Raw genomic sequence first — 16,636 nt, forward strand, 5'->3', positions numbered from 1 at the left:
TGGGGTATGTTGAGGGGCAGTGTTTATCCCTTATATATATTCTGTACACAAAAACCATTCCTTTCAGAACCACGAAAAGGGTACATAGAATTTGAGGCCCATGGCAAAATGAGGGTCAGGTTACATAAAACAGCAAAAGCAGCCATCACAAGAATAGAACCCATTCCTTTGGACTTAAGTCAAAGAAATGAGGTTAATTATTCCAGTGAGTTGAAAACAAATTTGAGATCAATAACCACCCTGCAGCTCAGCTAAGAGATATTTAAACTAGTCCATATGCACTAACACCTATCTCCAATACACCCATGTAAACAGGAAACCTTGACAATCATAGATGATATATAGTTGTAAATGCTTCACAGCTGAAATGGTGATGTGCAGCAGCTGAGGTCTTTGAGGGATAGTGGTGCTATCACTCCAGACATTTTCTTGAGGTATTGTTATTTCTTGTTCAGAGTCTTAAAGCTCCAAGACAGAAATCATAGCAGTCCAAAGCACTACTGTTTTCCTTTCTTTTTTTTTTCCTTTACATTATATCTATCCTAAGGACTAACAACCAGATCACATTTCTTCATTATGCGTATTTCCTCCAACAAACAGGAGTATGAAATTATACAAGATATTTGTTAATAAAATGCATTGAGACAATGACCCCTACCATTTGCTGCAGGAGGATTTCAAGACACAGGGCCAAGGATGCCACATAGGAAAGTCAGAAATTCTAGAGCTCCATCTCTTCATATGGACAAGAAATCCAGAGAACCTGGAACCTGACTGAACTCTGGCCACTGAAGGGCTTCGCCTGGATGTTTGCCAGATTTGCTTGTATTGCATATCAGCAAGCACAGGCTTAAAGTGAAGATATATCAAGCAATGCCCATTAGGCATTTTCTTTGCATGGAGGGATACGAGAGGGACCAGAGGGACACTGGGGAGGTGGGGGGAGGAGGGAAGGGAAAGAGAATCAGAATGTGATTTTAAACCAATTCAGGGGGCAGCCCAGGTGGCTCAGCAGTTTAGTGCCTGCCTTCCACCCAGGGTGTGATCCTGGAGACCTTGGATTGAGTCCCATGATGGGCTCCCTGCATGGAGCCTGCTTCTCCCTCTGCCTGTGTCTGTGCCTCTCTCTCTCTCTCTCTCTTTTTTTTTTTTTTTTTAAATTTTTTTAATTTTTATTTATTTTATGATAGTCACAGAGAGAGAGAGAGGCAGAGACACAGGCAGAGGGAGAAGCAGGCTCCATGCACCGGGAGCCCGACGTGGGATTCGATCCCGGGTCTCCAGGATCGCGCCCTGGGCCAAAGGCAGGCGCTAAACCGCTGCGCCACCCAGGGATCCCTCTCTCTCTCTCTCAATCTGTGTGTGTGTGTGTCTCAAGAATAAGTAAATAAAATCTTTTTTAATAAAATAAAAAAACCAATTCGGGTGAGTCTAAGTTTGAATGATTCTATTTTCCGGCCACTGATCTCCCTCCTCAAGGCCTCCTCTAAGAACATTAGAAAGGCCGTACCTGAGAGGACCAGTGATCATTTTGTTCAATATTATGCCTCCAAAGGAGCGTTAAGGGGGAGTGCGTAGAGGAACACAGTTACCCTCTCAGTTGTGGTGTATCAAATAGCACTAGTTTTCCATGATTCCTTTGGAAGGCCACCATACAAGGATTCCTCTAAAACCTCCGCCACTCATATATAGCTCTGCCAGCATCACTTGCTGAACAATGAGCAACTTAAGTTTCTGATTTACTATGAGAAGTGCTTTCTTGTACCTAAGGCCATGAGGCTAAGCCCCAGAGCTAGTATATCAGGACTTGGTGAGCATGTCCTTCCTCTCAGCTGGATATCTGATTTCACACTACCCTCAACTTTTATCTTTCCAGAGTCAGAGCCAACATTCTACACGTGTCCTCGTGTGGAAGTATCTCCACCCCCTTATAATTTTTGCTATTCTCTGGACCTTTCCTCCCTTTACCACGTATTTTATAAATAAGGTCACTATCAGTGCACAGATAATCTAAGCCATTGAAATGGTTTTCTATGAAGCCCTATTTTCTGTGTTGTCTCTGTGAGCCCTTCCTGATAACTCATTTGGGCTTTGAGCCAGAGCAGCACATTGACCCCACCTTCTCCTCAGCAATGGTTAGGTTACTGTGCTGAGTTCTAACAGCTTGCTGCCTTGCTGATTCTTCTATTACTTTATACTTCCCTAGACTGAACCTTACCTATCCTTTTCCTGTGTTGTCACAGTTTGGCTTGTGGGCCTTCTGTGGTTTTGTTTTGTTTTTTTAATCCCTTCTGGTTTATCTTTACTGACTGCATTATAATATCCTACTTTCAGGTAATTTATAAAAACCTTAAGGTTAAACTAAGCATCAACCCACAGGAAACTTCCTCTGTTCCTCTGTTAGCATTATCTCCAGAAAGATGTTTATTCTTAAGTCTCTAAGTTGTTTCCTAAGCATGACAAAATATTCCTGTATGTCATAGTAACTGGTGTTTTTAAAGTTGCTTTAGTGAAGACCTTGACAAAAGTTCTTTACCAGTCTGAGAAAATTGTATCTTGTTCATTCTTGGATGTATGTTTCTTTTTATCCTCAAAAAACTAGAATATGCAAGTCAGGCATGATTTCCCATAAAGGAAAACATTTCTCTTTCTCCAATATGTCATGTGATTAAGACTTATGTGACACCACCGAATCACTAATTTTACCATCTTACCAATTCAAGGTAAGTTAGCTGATGAACTTCTGTCCAATAAACATAGGTTGAAGTATATTACAGAGCAGTATGGATGAAGGTAGAATGCTGGGGAAGAATCAGATAGGAAAGAAAGGGGGGAAATAGCTCTTTCATGGGGCAAGGAGAAAACCTAGGTAGGTTGAAGGGGTTTTGTTTTGTTTTTTTACTTAAGCCAAAATTACATGATTTTAAAAAGCCACAGTGATAGAGGGTTATGAGAGGCAACAAGTTGAGATGTTTACATTACAGTTTAAAACACATTTTCAGCTCCCAAACCGCCAAGTGCAAAGGAGAGTGCTGGTAGAAAGTCCCAGAACTGGGAGAGCAGATGTGCCAGGGAGCCCAGGGAGACAGAGGAAATCACTTCTGAAGTACAGCTGTGGAAGACAGAGAGCACTCCAGCAGACAACAGTGGGCTCAGGACAAGCTCCCCTAATGATTCTTACACATTATACCTTCAGCCTAGCTCGTATTTTTTTCTTGATTTAAATTTTCAAATAAATTATGTTATAGAAAGGTAAGATGACACAACTGAGCCAGTACCATAGTTTACTTTCTACCATAGCATCACAATGATATAGTATAACAAAAGAACCTTAACCCTGAAAAATGTGATTGCAGTATCAGCCAAGATGGTATAAGCTTGGCTCCTTTCCCAAAAAAGGCAGTTTCCAAGTCTCCCTTACTCCTGTGCCTCTCCTAGCCCCTGCCCTGCTGGCTATTTCCTATTCCACTCTACTACCATGGCCAAAGCTCAGGCCAGAGACTTTTCAGGTCGGCTACAGGAAGCTCTGGGACATAGAATCTTTGGTGGCTCTGTGGGTGACTGAGGAGTGGGTACTTTCTCTTGTTCGCACAGGTTGTAGAGGAAACAAATGTCTCTGCCATGAAACCAAGTGGTGAAATGGCCCTATGGTGTTGAGCAGATCCACCTAGTGTGCAAAGGGCCAAAAGGCTTTATATAGGCATGACATGATGCTTGAGCCACGTGCAAAGCTGCCCCCCATTCCTTAGAACGTAGTCGTTCTTTGCCCTGTGTTCCGCCCAGATCAGAACAGCTAGGAGGAAGGACAGCATGAGGAGTGAGTTGAGTGCTCCCCAGTCCCTCTGGCATCCTTAGCAGATTTCAGTGCTGGCTGCTGCCTTCTGTCATAGGTGGTGCTATTGCTGGTGACCTCCTCCTCTCCCCTTGGCACACATGGCTGAGCCACTGTTATCACAGCTCAAAGAGGGGATTATATTTCCTAATCTCCTGAAGCAGTCTTTCTTTATCCTGGTTGGCATTGGCCAATGCTTGTTTAGTTTCTGTAAGTTCCTTTTGTAGGGTATGCAATTCTTTCACCTGGAGAATAATAAGTAATTTACAGTTAATAAATAAAGTAACACGCTTTGCAAAAACATCTGGTAAGGGAATAAGGAGTCAGAATTCAAGCAGAAAAATCCACAAATTCGGTGATCAAGAGAACCCAACCAGAACTTTCTAAAAGCCTAATCCCGATCCCGAGGCAAGGCGAGGCGAGGCGCCGAGGGCCGAAGCAGAGCCGGGCCGCGCCGCCAGGTCCGCCGTCGGTCCACGCCGCCCGCCGCCCGCCCAGCGCCTCCCTCCCCCCCCCCCCCCCCCCCCCCCCCCCCCCCGCCGCCATGGGAGTGGTGCAGGTGGAGACCATCTCCCCCGGAGACGGACGCACCTTCCCGAAGCGCGGTCAGACCTGCGTGGTGCACTACACGGGGATGCTTGAAGATGGAAAGAAATTTGATTCCTCCCGGGACAGAAACAAGCCCTTTAAGTTTATGCTAGGCAAGCAGGAGGTGATCCGAGGCTGGGAAGAAGGGGTTGCCCAGATGAGTGTGGGTCAGAGAGCCAAACTGACTATCTCCCCAGACTACGCCTATGGTGCTACTGGGCACCCAGGCATCATCCCACCAAATGCCACTCTCGTCTTTGACGTGGAGCTTCTGAAACTGGAATAACAGGAATGGCTTCCTCCCTGAGCTCCCCATTCTTGGATGTGCCATGGAGGGATGTGGCGCCTCCAGATGCGCACACGCGAGTCCGTATGGAGCTTTTCCTGATGTTCCACTACACTCTTTGTATAAACATCGACCCCGACTGAATGTGTTCTGTCACCCAGCTTTGCTCTTTCCCTTTCTCCTCGTGTGTGTGTTGACCTAAACTATATGCCATAAACCTCAAGTTACTCATTTGATTTCGTTTTCATTTTGGGGTGAAGGTTCAGTTTCAGTCTTTTGGATCTAGGTTTCCACTTAAGTATTAGTCAAGTATTAACAGCACAAGTCATGGGTTAACTTTAGAATAGGAATTGATGTTTGGGGGGGATTACAAGAATCTTTATTTTATTTATTTATTTATTTTTGATGAAATTTTTATCTATTATATATTAAACATTCTTGCTGCTGCGCTGCAAAGCCATAGCAGATTTGAGGCACTGTTGAGGGCCGAAGTAACTCTCCCAGTTGAGAGATGTCCTTGGGTTGAATTAAAGCCCTACCTGCAACTGAAGTGGGGAGGGGGAGAGCCTCTGCCTCCACTACCCCTCCCCTGCTCTCCCCCCCCCCCCCAATAATAAACCCTCTGCCTTTTGGAAGCAGATTGTTCTCACTGCGATATTGGACACTACAGGTATCTGTCCCCAGGCCAGCAGGGACCTCTGAAGCCTTCTTCATGGCCTGGCTCTTTGTTTTGTTTTGTTTTGTTTTCCATCCTGTGGTTTTTCTAATGGATATTCAGGACTTTTGTAATCTCATAGCTATTTGAGCTCCACTTTCCAAATTTTAAGAACTTTAATTGAAAGTTTAAATTGAAGGTGCTGTTTGTAGACACATAACACCCAATGAAAGCCCAGCCATCATGACAAACCCTTGAGTGTTGTCTTGAGAAAATGATGCTGGTCATCACAGCTTCAGTATCTCCTGGTTTTTGATGTTCGGCTCCCCCGGCTGATCTCAGAGTTTCCTGGCTTTTCCTCCTCCCCCTCTCACCCCTTTGCTGTCCTGTGTAGTGATTTGGTGAGAGAAATTATTGCTGCCTACCCCCCCACCCCCACCTGCCCGCACTACGTATGAGTTTCAAGTTTTATTATTGCAATAAAAGTGCTTTATGCTGGCTTTTCTCAAAAAAAAAAAAAAAAAAAAAGCCTAATCCCATCTTCAGAGTTCATCAGTTGTAAGGACAGCAACAGGTGGAATATAATATGATCACTAACCATTTACCTACAGTTCCTGACTTATATCCTCTATTAAGCACTTCTAGAAGTTGCTGCTAGGTGACAGGAACCCCAACCACCCAGCTGTACACAGCATAGACAACCTTTTCAGCCCTCTGAGTTTTACCAGCTTCTGTAATTACAGCCATTAAGGGTCTGTGGGTACTGTTCAGTTAGGTCCCTACCTGCTGTCCAAAAGCTTCTGTGGGCACCAGAAACATCTGTTCTTTTGGGGGCTGGCTCTTCTCAATTTTATGGACTTCAGCCGATGGTCTGTCTTGAGGAGCAGCTGGAAAAAAGTAAAGGTTCTGAATGGCAAACTGCTGCAAACACGCAAACAGTTCCTCGTTATCACCTATTCCCTTATAGGAGAAAAAAGGCAGAGAAGCCGGGAGGTTGACAAGCCCAACTCACCGCCTATGTGGAACACACCATCATCACTCCGCTTCAACACAATATGCTCCATGGCTAGAGTGATGGGGATAGGGCCTGGAGATGTTGGATAGATGGGGGGGATATCATCCTGTAGGAAAGAAGGAAACCACATCCTGTAGGAAAGAAGCCGATGCCGCCAACCAGCTGAGAGCACTTCAGATAACAATCTATGCTTCTACCATTCAGCTTAAAGCAGCTTTATGCCATTAATTATGTATCCATACACTCTTGCAAGGTAGAGAAGCATAACTGAGTACCTCCTATTCTAGAGATGGTTAAACTGAGGACTAGATAATCTAATGGGCTTATTTACAGTCATGCTGCAAGCCAGAGACATGGTCAGGGCTAGAGACAAGGTCTCCTCACCTAAATCCAGAACATTTTGATGCAACACACATTTATGTATTATTATAACCTTCACTAACAATGCTAATATGCATTTACTCACTTGATAGTCACCATGTTGTACCATGACAAGGGAAGAAGTGAATAGCTATCACTGCCAGAATTCTTTGCCTGACAGAGTCTGAGGTAAAATCCAAAAAGCTCCTCTCACCTTTAGGGTGATCCTGGAGTGCAGGAGCTCAATCTGCATGGGAACTACCACTGGGATCTCCTCATCCTCCAAGAAGGGCCCCAGGCCATTGAGCACCGAAGTGAACAGCTCAAGGTCACAGCCTTGAAGCAAGAAATGCAGGAAGCCGTTCTGTGTGGCCAGTGAGGAATGAACAGCTGCACCAGGCCCCACCTCAAAGCGAAGGCCCACAGCTGGTCTGATGTGGTTAGTCTTCAAAGTTGAGGATTCCTGAAAACTTGTACCTTTGAGGAGAGAGACAGAAGGAAAAAATTAATTAGCAGGGACTATTCTAAGCACTTTACATATATTTAATATTCATAGCAATCCAATGCCAAAAGTATTATCATCAAGCACAAGCAGGGGAAGCAGCAGAGAGAGACGGAGAAGCAGGCTCCCCACTGAGCAGGAAGCCCAATGTGGGGCTCGATCCCAGGACCCTGGGATCATGACCTGAGCCAAAGACAGACACTTAACCCACTGAGCCACCCAGGTCTGCCATAAATAACACAAAATTCAGAATAGGGATTCTCTATGACAGGTGAGTGGTAGAGAAATATTCAAGAGAGGGGCTCCTGGGGACTTCAAAGTTAATAGTATGGTTCTGTTTATTAAACTAGGTGGTAGTGTACATGGGTTCACTGTATTTTTATTATTTCATACCTTACATATATTTTTTAAGTATTCCTTGGTATCTACCCAACATTTTAAAAAATATTTTTTAAATGCTAAGCTCAGCTCTTTCCTGTTATCTCCTAATTTACAAATATAAAAGGACTGAATATGAATGACAGAAATTCCCGGATCAGATATAGTTTGATGTCAGCAGCTACACAAATGAAGAAGTGGACAGTGGCTTCCTGTATAAGCTTAAGGAGCACCTGGGTAATGAAGATGATGAACAGCCATTGAATGCAAAGAGCTCTGGGAGGTTCCCTGCAAGAAGAAGGCATCACTAGAGTTTCTCCTCCTAACTGCTGCTGGACAGGACCATAGGCTTGGCACAAGGACAGCTAACCTTGGGACACAGTGACAGGAGCAAGAAGCTAGAGCTGCCCTAGATAAATCCCAGTTCTCCTGGAATGGCCACCATCCTTACCTGAGCACTGTCCATGCAGGAATTGCCAGAGTCCAACGGTTCCCAGCTGTTGGAGGGTCAGTTCTTCTGCCTGCAGGGCTACAGTCAGATCCTCACCACGTACCTCAATCCCCAAAGACACTTCATTCACCTTCAGGACCAGAATGGAGACCTGTAGAAGGATACTCTTTTAGATGAGCCCCTTGGAAGCTTCTAGCTACAGCCTTCCCTCTGCAAAGAAGAGTAGAGCAGCTGACCGGGTGAGGGCTGAGGCCTTCTCCACTGGGTGAGACCAAACTGTTGGCCTCTGGTGACCCCTGGCCATAACTCTCCATAACAGGGCTCCCTTGAACTCCAGCATTGTCTAAGTCATTTGGAAGAGCTCCTGGTGGAAGAAATTCTGGACCAGACTCTGCATAAGAAAGACAACAAATGAGTTTGAAAGTCAAAAATTTCTGTTCAAATTCAATCTCTAAATACAATGACAACTGTGGGAAAAAAAAAAAACACTTATGACACTTATGATGCAATTGGGAATTTGAAAACTGGTAATTTGATAAATTTAAAGAATTGCTGATTTTTAAAAATGGGATAGTGATATTTGGGCACATTTTTAAAAACTCTATAAATGAGTCCACAGAGTCCACAGACAGAGTCCACAGACAGATGAATGGATTAACAAAATATGGTATAAACATATAATAGGGTACTAGCCTTAAAGGAAGAAAATTCTGACACATACTATGAAGTGAATGAACCCTGAGGCCATTATGTTAAGTGAAACAAGCCAGTTCCAAAAGGACAAATACTGTATGATTCCACTTCTATGAAGTACCCGGAATGGTCAAATTCTGAAATACGAAGTGGAATGGTGGTTGCCAGGGGCTGGAGGAGAAGGAAATGAGGAATTATTATTTAATGGGTACATATTTTCAATTTTACGAGATGAAAAAAGTTCTGGAGATGGATAGTGATGATGGTTGCACAGTGATATGTAATGCCACTGAATTATAGCTAAAAATGATTAAAATTGTAAAGTTTAAATAATATATATTTACCACAATTTAAATTTTTTTCAAATATTTTAAAGTCTATTTTCTAGAGATACATAATAAAAATATTTATGGATAAAACTGTATGTTTGGAATTTGCTTCAAAATAACATGAGAAGAAGAGAAATGAACAGAAGTATATATGAAATAAGAATGGCCATGAGTTCTTAATATTTGAAGCTAGATAATGGGTACATGAGGGTTCATTATTATTTGATTCCATCTACTCTTTTGCATATTTGAAACTTCCCATATTATTCCATATTCCAGAATAAAACAAAACAGAGGTACACAACACCCATCTTAAGAAACAGTGTTTTCATTTTATTTTTATTTTATTTTCACTTAGACACTCTTAAGGGACCATTTAAAAAGTCTCCAGTTCAAAAAGATGAAAAAAACCAGTGTAACTTCCAGTAGTGAGTGATTCAATTCTCAGTAGTTACTCATTGTACCAGAGACAAAAGCTCCTATTTTCCAACAATAAAATACATAGTTAAGCAAAAAAACAAAGAAACACCAGACAACAAACACACACCACTGACACCAGCCACCAAACTAATCCTACTGCCATAGCTACATGACTATAAGACTAGCACTCTCTCTTTTGGTCTGAGTCTCATTCTGTGATAAAGGTCAAGTGTTAATCAATAAACTAGAAGATGTGTAGATAAAGCCAGAGCCACAAATCCACTAAAATTTCTCTGGTTTTTGGTTTGGTTAAGAAAATGTCTATTTTATCAAATCTCAGCTCCTTTTGTATCCTGCCAGTATATAGGGAGCAGAAAGAACGCTTTCTGGACTTCAATGCCACATGGTTGCTTCCACCTACCAGACTCCAAGAACATCACAAAGCTATCACTGCCATCACTGTCCACGGAAATCCGGTCTTCAGGACCACTGTTATCCAATGAAGCGCCATCAAATGACTGCTGAGATACTGTCCTCTTCATGGAGAAAAATCGGAGTCGGGCAGCTCCTCCACTCAATGGTGCTACTGCCCCCTCATCTATTTTGGCCATGGGCTCCCTGTTTAAAAAACAAAAACCACAAACGTGGTTTAGAAGATATGTTTTGTCCCTTGCAACGCCCAACACTTTCAGCCCAAATAGTTATTTATACATAAATTTTGGTATCAATTATTATCTGCTATAAGGAGGTCATATAATTTTTCAACGGCTGGCCTTTCTGAATCTGGCATTTCAAACTGCGTAAGTGCCTCTGCCATATCAACATTAAATGCCAAACTTTCAAGGTCATCCCATATACAGAGGAGACCAACTACTTACAGCCCCAGCACAAATGAATGACACCTGAAGCCACCCACACCCATTCCACAAGTATTTACTGAGATTCTTCTGCATATAAGGCACCATACTAGGCACAGGGTGGGGGTGGGAAGTGAATAAAATAATGAATAAGGTATCCCCTGTCCTCAATGAATGTATAGTCTATCAGGAGAGAGGAAATTTAAATACAACTATCACTGTATGGGAGTAAATCACACACACCAGAAGAGAGGGACAGCAGTACCAGCCAAAGGCTAGGCCATATCAAAGAGGGGAAAGGATGACAAGAAGGATATCAGTAATGGCTTTATGGAAGGAGATGGCATTTGAGCGGGCCCTTGAAGGACTGTGAAAGAGACAGGGAAGTGGCATTTTATTGGGAAGAAACAGCATGAGCAAGGACATGGAGCTAGACAACAAAAAGTACCTTTGGAGACAGCTAGAGCTTAGGTTTTGTTGGGGAGAGCAATGGAAGATAAAGTTAGAAAGGCACAACACACTGAAAAGAAATCTTTAAAGATCTTTTGTTCTTACCTTCCCATATTATAGATGAAGAAACTGACTCAAGGTCATAGTTAAAGACGAGAATTAAGAAAAATCCAAGTCTCCTAACTTCCTGCTAAGTGTTTTTTCCTGCCACTTTCACCACACGGATTGCAGCCAGATTACAGAAAAACGTGGATAAAAGGTTATATATGAAAGTGCTTTTAAAACTATAAAGTAGAGAGGGTATATGGGAAATCTCTGTACCTTCTGTTCAATATTGCTATGAACCTAAAACTATTCTAAAAAATAATCAATTAAAAAACCATAAAGTGGGGGCACCTAGGTGGCTCAGTCAGTTAAGCATCCAACTCTTGATCCAGTTTAGGTCTTGATCTCAGGATCATGAGTTCAAGCCCCAGAATGCAGCCTACTTTAAAAACAAAGCCAAAAAGTGGTATCTATATCTATATATAGAATTTTTGGCATAATTGTGTGGCATAATTGATTATGTCACAGAAGTAGGTTCAAACTAAAACTAGAGGGTGTAAGGAAAAAGCCTGAAAGTTTTAGAATGATGAAATAACAAATCAGACCTGTGTTTTAAGAAGGTTGACCTGGCTCTTTCAAACAAGCTAATGAGGAAAAGAGCTCCAATGAGGAAATCAGTTAATAGTTTACTGAAATAGGGACGCCTGAGTGGCTCAGTGGTTGAGGGCCTGCCTTTGGCTCAGGATGTGATCCCGGATTCCTGGGTTTGAGTCCCACATCGGGCTCCTTGCATGGAGCCTGCTTCTCCCTCTGCCTGTGTCTCTGCCCCTCTCTCTCTCTCTCTCTCTCTCTGTGCCTCTCATGAATAAAGAAAATCTTTAAAAAAAAAATAGTTTACTGAAATAGTCCACATGTAGGAACAGACAGCAGAAATGGATACAAGACTCCATAAAGTAGTATTCTCAAAGTGTCACACAGGTAGGAGCATCAGCATCAACAGGGAGAAAAAAGGGGCTTAGAGAAATATATATTCTCAGGCCCCATCTCAGACCTACTAGATGAGGAACTCTGAGGTGGGGCTCAGCCGTCTGAACAAGCGCTCCAGGTGATTCTGCAACATGCTTCAGTTTGAGAACCCCTGTTCTAGAAATTACAGTCAGAGTCTGACAAATGACTGGAACAGGCAGGAGAATGATATTACTGAAAAAAGAAAGAACTGGTCTGGGAGGGATAGGGAATTTAGTTTTATGTATGTGAGGTTCGCCATATCCCTAGGAAATCCATGGGGAACCACATGCAGTAGATGGTTTTTAACGAAGAGCAGGGGAGGGGAGAAAAGTCAGAACCGAAAATACAGACTTTACAGTAGAGGAAGAGATGAATAAAATAACCTTGAGAGAAGGTATGGAAAAATGCACTGATATAAACCTTCCTGAAGTTTGGCAAATACATCAAGAACCTTAAAAATGTTTGCAGCGTTTGACCCAATAATAACCCACTTCTAGGTTTTTATTTTAAAGATTTAGATATGCATAAAGACTAATGTGCACATTGGGGCGCCTGGGTGGCTCAGTCAGTTAAGCATCTGCATTGGCACAGGTCATGATCCTGGAGTCCTAAGACTGAGCCCTGTGTCAGGCTCCTTGTTTGGCAGGGAGTCTGCTTCTCCCTCTCCCTCTGCTCCTAGCCCCTCTCGTGCTCTCTGTCTCAGTCTTACTTTCTCAAAGAAATAAATCTTTTAAAAAAGAGTTATGTTCACAAAAACAAGGGCATTTAATAGAGCTTTGGTTCTGAGAAAAACTGGAAACACACTAAAGCCCTCTCCCATAGTGAGATGAATGAATGAATTAGGATACATCCATTTGCCAGAATATAATAGAGCAATTAAAAATTATGTATTCAGATACCTAACGAATGGGAAATAATTCACAAACATTAAGTGAATAAAACTAGAAATTTTCTAGATGATAAATAATTGTATTATTGTAAAAATAATATTCGTGTAAGTGTACGTGTATACACATAAAAGCATTCACAATGGGTATCCAAATATAGGTATGAAAATTGGAAGAAAACAGATCCAGATGTGAATAGTGGCTATCTCTGCATTGTCACGAATGACTTTCTTTTCTTCTTTATTCTTTTCCTACATTGTCAACAAAACGAACAAAACTAGTTTTTATAATTTAAAACATAAAGATTGTAATAAAAGTGATGAGAATACGGACAGCCCGGTGCAATGGAGCAGTTAGGTTTATAGAACTCAAGGCAGAAGAGAGCAGCCAAGGAAGAAGGAAAGACTCCTCCTGCCCAGAAGCATGAGCGGCCACACAGGTTGAGACCTGTAAGCGTTCAGAGCGACTGCAAGTACAAACGCCACAGAGAAGCCGAGGACAGGGAGGACTGCGAAGAGACCGTGGGCTGGGCAGTCAGCATGTCAAGGTTGTGAGTGGAAAAAAAGGGCTTGCGTCACACACCTTTCTCTTCCCTTTATCACCTCTCTCTCCTCTTTTCCCACCTCCCTTATGCTTCTCCATTTGGAAAAAGTAGCACATTTGGTGTCTGGGACTCAAGGCTTTCAATCCTTGCCCCGCCACTCAAGAGTTATGTGACCCTAAGCAAGTTTCTTACCTCTTTGAGCTCAATTTCTTCGTCCGTAAAATGAGGACTGATATTAGTACCTGCCCTACAGGGTTGTTACAAGAATTCAATGGATTAACATTGTAAGCACTCAGGACTGTGCTTACACACACTGTAACACTCTGTAAGTGTTGCCTCATATTACTATATCATTTATCCCTGAAAGTTTTCCCTTCTCCTTCCTTCTAGGCTTTCTGCACCTAGCAAGTACTAGCACTGACATTGCTCAGACACCCACTTAGACCCACAATTCACTTAGACAAAGCTCCAAAGCCACTGTTCTTCAAACCATGGTCCCCAAAGCACAAAGAGTCCCAACAAAGATTTCCCATAATCTTCATTATCATTCCTAAAACCACAAGGCACCAATGGAAAAATCCATACCTTTTCCACTCTTCTAACTATGCATTTCTGTATTTTTCTGCTTACTCCCTACTGTTTCTTCAGTGTCTGACACAGAGCTGGGCACAAAGTAGGGGCTCCAAAATTTTTTGTTGAATGAACAGATGAAATTCTTCCTTCTCTATTACTCTGGCAGACATTGATAAGGTGTACCAGAAAGAGCAAATCCAAAGCCCCAGCTTCTCTATTTATAAGATACAACATCCATGGGCTCATCCTTTTTGAAACTTCAGTTCCCTCAGTTATAAACTGAGGATACGAATTTTTATCACTATCTCATAGGGCTGCTGTGATGATCAAACAAAATGTTATGTGAAAGGCCACTAAAAAGAATAAAATATCATGCAGATGCCAGGTATTATTATTATTATTATTCTCACAGAGCATAGCTGTATCTATAAGAGCGAATCAGTGAAAGAGAAGGGAAGATCCTATGAAGCAATAAATGTTGACTTGAAAACTGCCCAAGAATAGGCTAAGCTAAAAAAAAAAAAAAAAAAAGAATCGGCTAAGCTACATGGAGGCATGTGCAAATCCAATTTCTGGTTCTTCACCTATCACAGAATTAGATGTAGTCCTGAAAATAAGTCTCTCCAGTTGGTATACCTATATCTTCTAAGTAGCCTGAAAATTCTTCCACTGCCCTGCAGGCAGCACTGAAAACTAAAGGCTTCGCACATTAAAGAGGCCATTCTATGCATTCTCCTGGACTACATGGCACTTCCCAATCTAACAGCACACGCAGCAGAAGGCCTTAAGCCCAAAGACCAGAGCTAGGAGGAAGAGACAGGATGAACGAAGGAGGCAGAGAGCCACTCACTTGGCTGGGGGCAGTGACAGCATCTTGTGCATGGTGGAGGTCATTCGGTCTCTGCCCAGACTGAAGGCATCCTTAGTCATGGATACAGCTTCCTTGGTAAGGTCCATAGTGGCATGTATGGCCTCCTTTGTGGCATCCTTGGTCATGTGAATAGCACTTGACAATTCTCCCTCAATGTTCTTCAAGGGCTTGAGCTCTGCCTGTCCATTCACAGCGGTATCCCTACCACATGGAGGCTTCACCACAGCTGGTGAGGTGGATGTCTGGGTTCTGCTCAGTCTCTTCGCCTGTAAGGAATCGACTGCTTCATGGCCCTTCCCTGCCTCCTGCTGTGCAAGAGAATCTGAATCCTGTAGTATTTCATTGCTATGAAGAGGCACTGACCTGTCATGGGATGCATCTAAATTTTCAATGCCACTATCCTCCAGAACCTTCTCAGGGCTTGCTAGGCCCTGGTCTGAGGAGGCATCAGATTTCAGCTCCCTATCCTCTGAAGGAGACAGCTCTGAATCAATGAGACTGGTGGTATCTGAACCTGCAGAGTCAGCTTCAACAGCCCCAGGGGCAGGATGCATGAGCAGAGCCACCTCAGCACTGGGGAAGAGGACCCCAATGCAAGCTGTCTGGTCCTGCAGTGGGGAGCCAGTCATAGCCTCTGTATCCTTAGTCAGCTGTTCTTGAAGACCTTGTAGCACCTCCTTCAGGCGGAGTAGAGCCAAGTACTGGTAATGGTCAAGCCTCACACGAACATGTGCAGGGGAGTGTACAAGCATGTGGACATCTGCTGCATCCTCAAGTTCAGTCAGAGGCCCTTTGTTGTCCACACTACGGCTGTCTTCTTTCAAAACATCCATGACTTCTGTGAGGCCTGATAGGCTTTTCAAATCATGCTCAGTCTTTGACCGCTGATGGGGCACAGCATCAGAGGCAAGGGCCTCAGAATGGACAGGACTGCCAAAGCTAGCTGATGGTTTCAACCTCCCTTCTGTGGCCAAAAGGAGCTTCCGTGCCTGAGCTTGCTGCCAGCGGAGGGGTAGGCAGGCCCAAATGGACAAGGGGAAGGGGGCCACGAAATTCAAAGTATGACCTTTGAAGTTCTCTGTTCCCTCAAAGTCCAATGAGATCTGGGTGAAGTGGATGGACCACAGATCCTGGGAAGCCTTAAGCCTCTGGGGAGGGAGGGTACTGGGTTGAGGGAGTCGGGAATCCATCTGGAAAGCATGATGTAAAAAAAGCATGTGCAGAAGGCTAAAGCCACCTGGAACCTTGGGAAAGTGAACATAATTGGAATGAAAGAACTCAGCAGCCGCAAAACCTCGGAAGAGACTTTGGAGGTCTGGACAACTACAATGTGGGGCATGACGTGTATTGGTGGCAGTCATGCCCGACGCAGAAAAGACGAGGGCCTGAGGACGATGCAACCCAGCCTGCTCTCTCTTCTCCAGCGGGAAGCTAACCTTCAGAAAGAAAATGAAACCCAATTCAGAATGGATATCTGAGTAGCTCCACAACCTGTTTTTAATACACATGTAAAAGACCAACCATTTGAGCTGTTATAGTTTTTCTTATTTCTATCAAAGGGGTGAGTAGAACCCAGGATTATAGCCATGGAAGAAATGCAGCTAGGGCTGCCAACAAGGAACAAAAATCCCACTCTCCCCTACCTTCAACCAGAAGGCATCCAGTCGGATATCCAAGTGTTCATCTTTCTGGCTTGAATCTTCCAGCTTGTAGATAGCTTTGAACTGCTCTAAACTGCGATATAAATCCAGGCAGAAGAGGTTTCCCCAGAGCAAGCTGACAGGATCCATAGTAAATGTCAGACCATTTAACTGAATGTAGAGATTGGGACAGGGAACTAGAAAGCAGGAAAAAAAAAAAAAAGAATCATCATATATAGAGTAGCAAGTCAA

At 43.2% G+C, this 16,636-nt stretch overlaps 1 protein-coding gene and 1 pseudogene across 5 annotated transcripts in view; one reads left to right on the forward strand and one right to left on the reverse strand.

Moving 5' to 3' along the window:
- Positions 1–2,874: 2,874 nt before the first annotated feature.
- Positions 2,875–16,636, reverse strand: part of BLTP3A (bridge-like lipid transfer protein family member 3A) — a 60,183-nt gene continuing 46,421 nt past the window's right edge. For all 5 annotated transcript variants that reach the window (XM_072833364.1, XM_072833362.1, XM_072833363.1 and 2 more), the window contains 9 exons: positions 16,388–16,581; positions 14,724–16,180; positions 9,931–10,127; positions 8,304–8,458; positions 8,068–8,218; positions 6,951–7,213; positions 6,374–6,482; positions 6,145–6,248; positions 2,875–4,077 (listed from right to left, as the gene is read on the reverse strand). In XM_072833364.1, coding sequence (XP_072689465.1) covers positions 3,952–4,077; positions 6,145–6,248; positions 6,374–6,482; positions 6,951–7,213; positions 8,068–8,218; positions 8,304–8,458; positions 9,931–10,127; positions 14,724–16,180; positions 16,388–16,581 — 2,756 coding nt within the window. In that variant the 3' untranslated portion in view covers positions 2,875–3,951. The remainder of the gene's footprint in view (positions 4,078–6,144; positions 6,249–6,373; positions 6,483–6,950; positions 7,214–8,067; positions 8,219–8,303; positions 8,459–9,930; positions 10,128–14,723; positions 16,181–16,387; positions 16,582–16,636) is intronic.
- On the forward strand, positions 4,369–4,937 carry LOC140637170 (peptidyl-prolyl cis-trans isomerase FKBP1A pseudogene; annotated as a pseudogene).

This window comes from Canis lupus, chromosome 7, assembly GCF_048164855.1.
Source record: "Canis lupus baileyi chromosome 7, mCanLup2.hap1, whole genome shotgun sequence".
NCBI classification, from domain to species: Eukaryota; Metazoa; Chordata; class Mammalia; order Carnivora; family Canidae; genus Canis; species Canis lupus.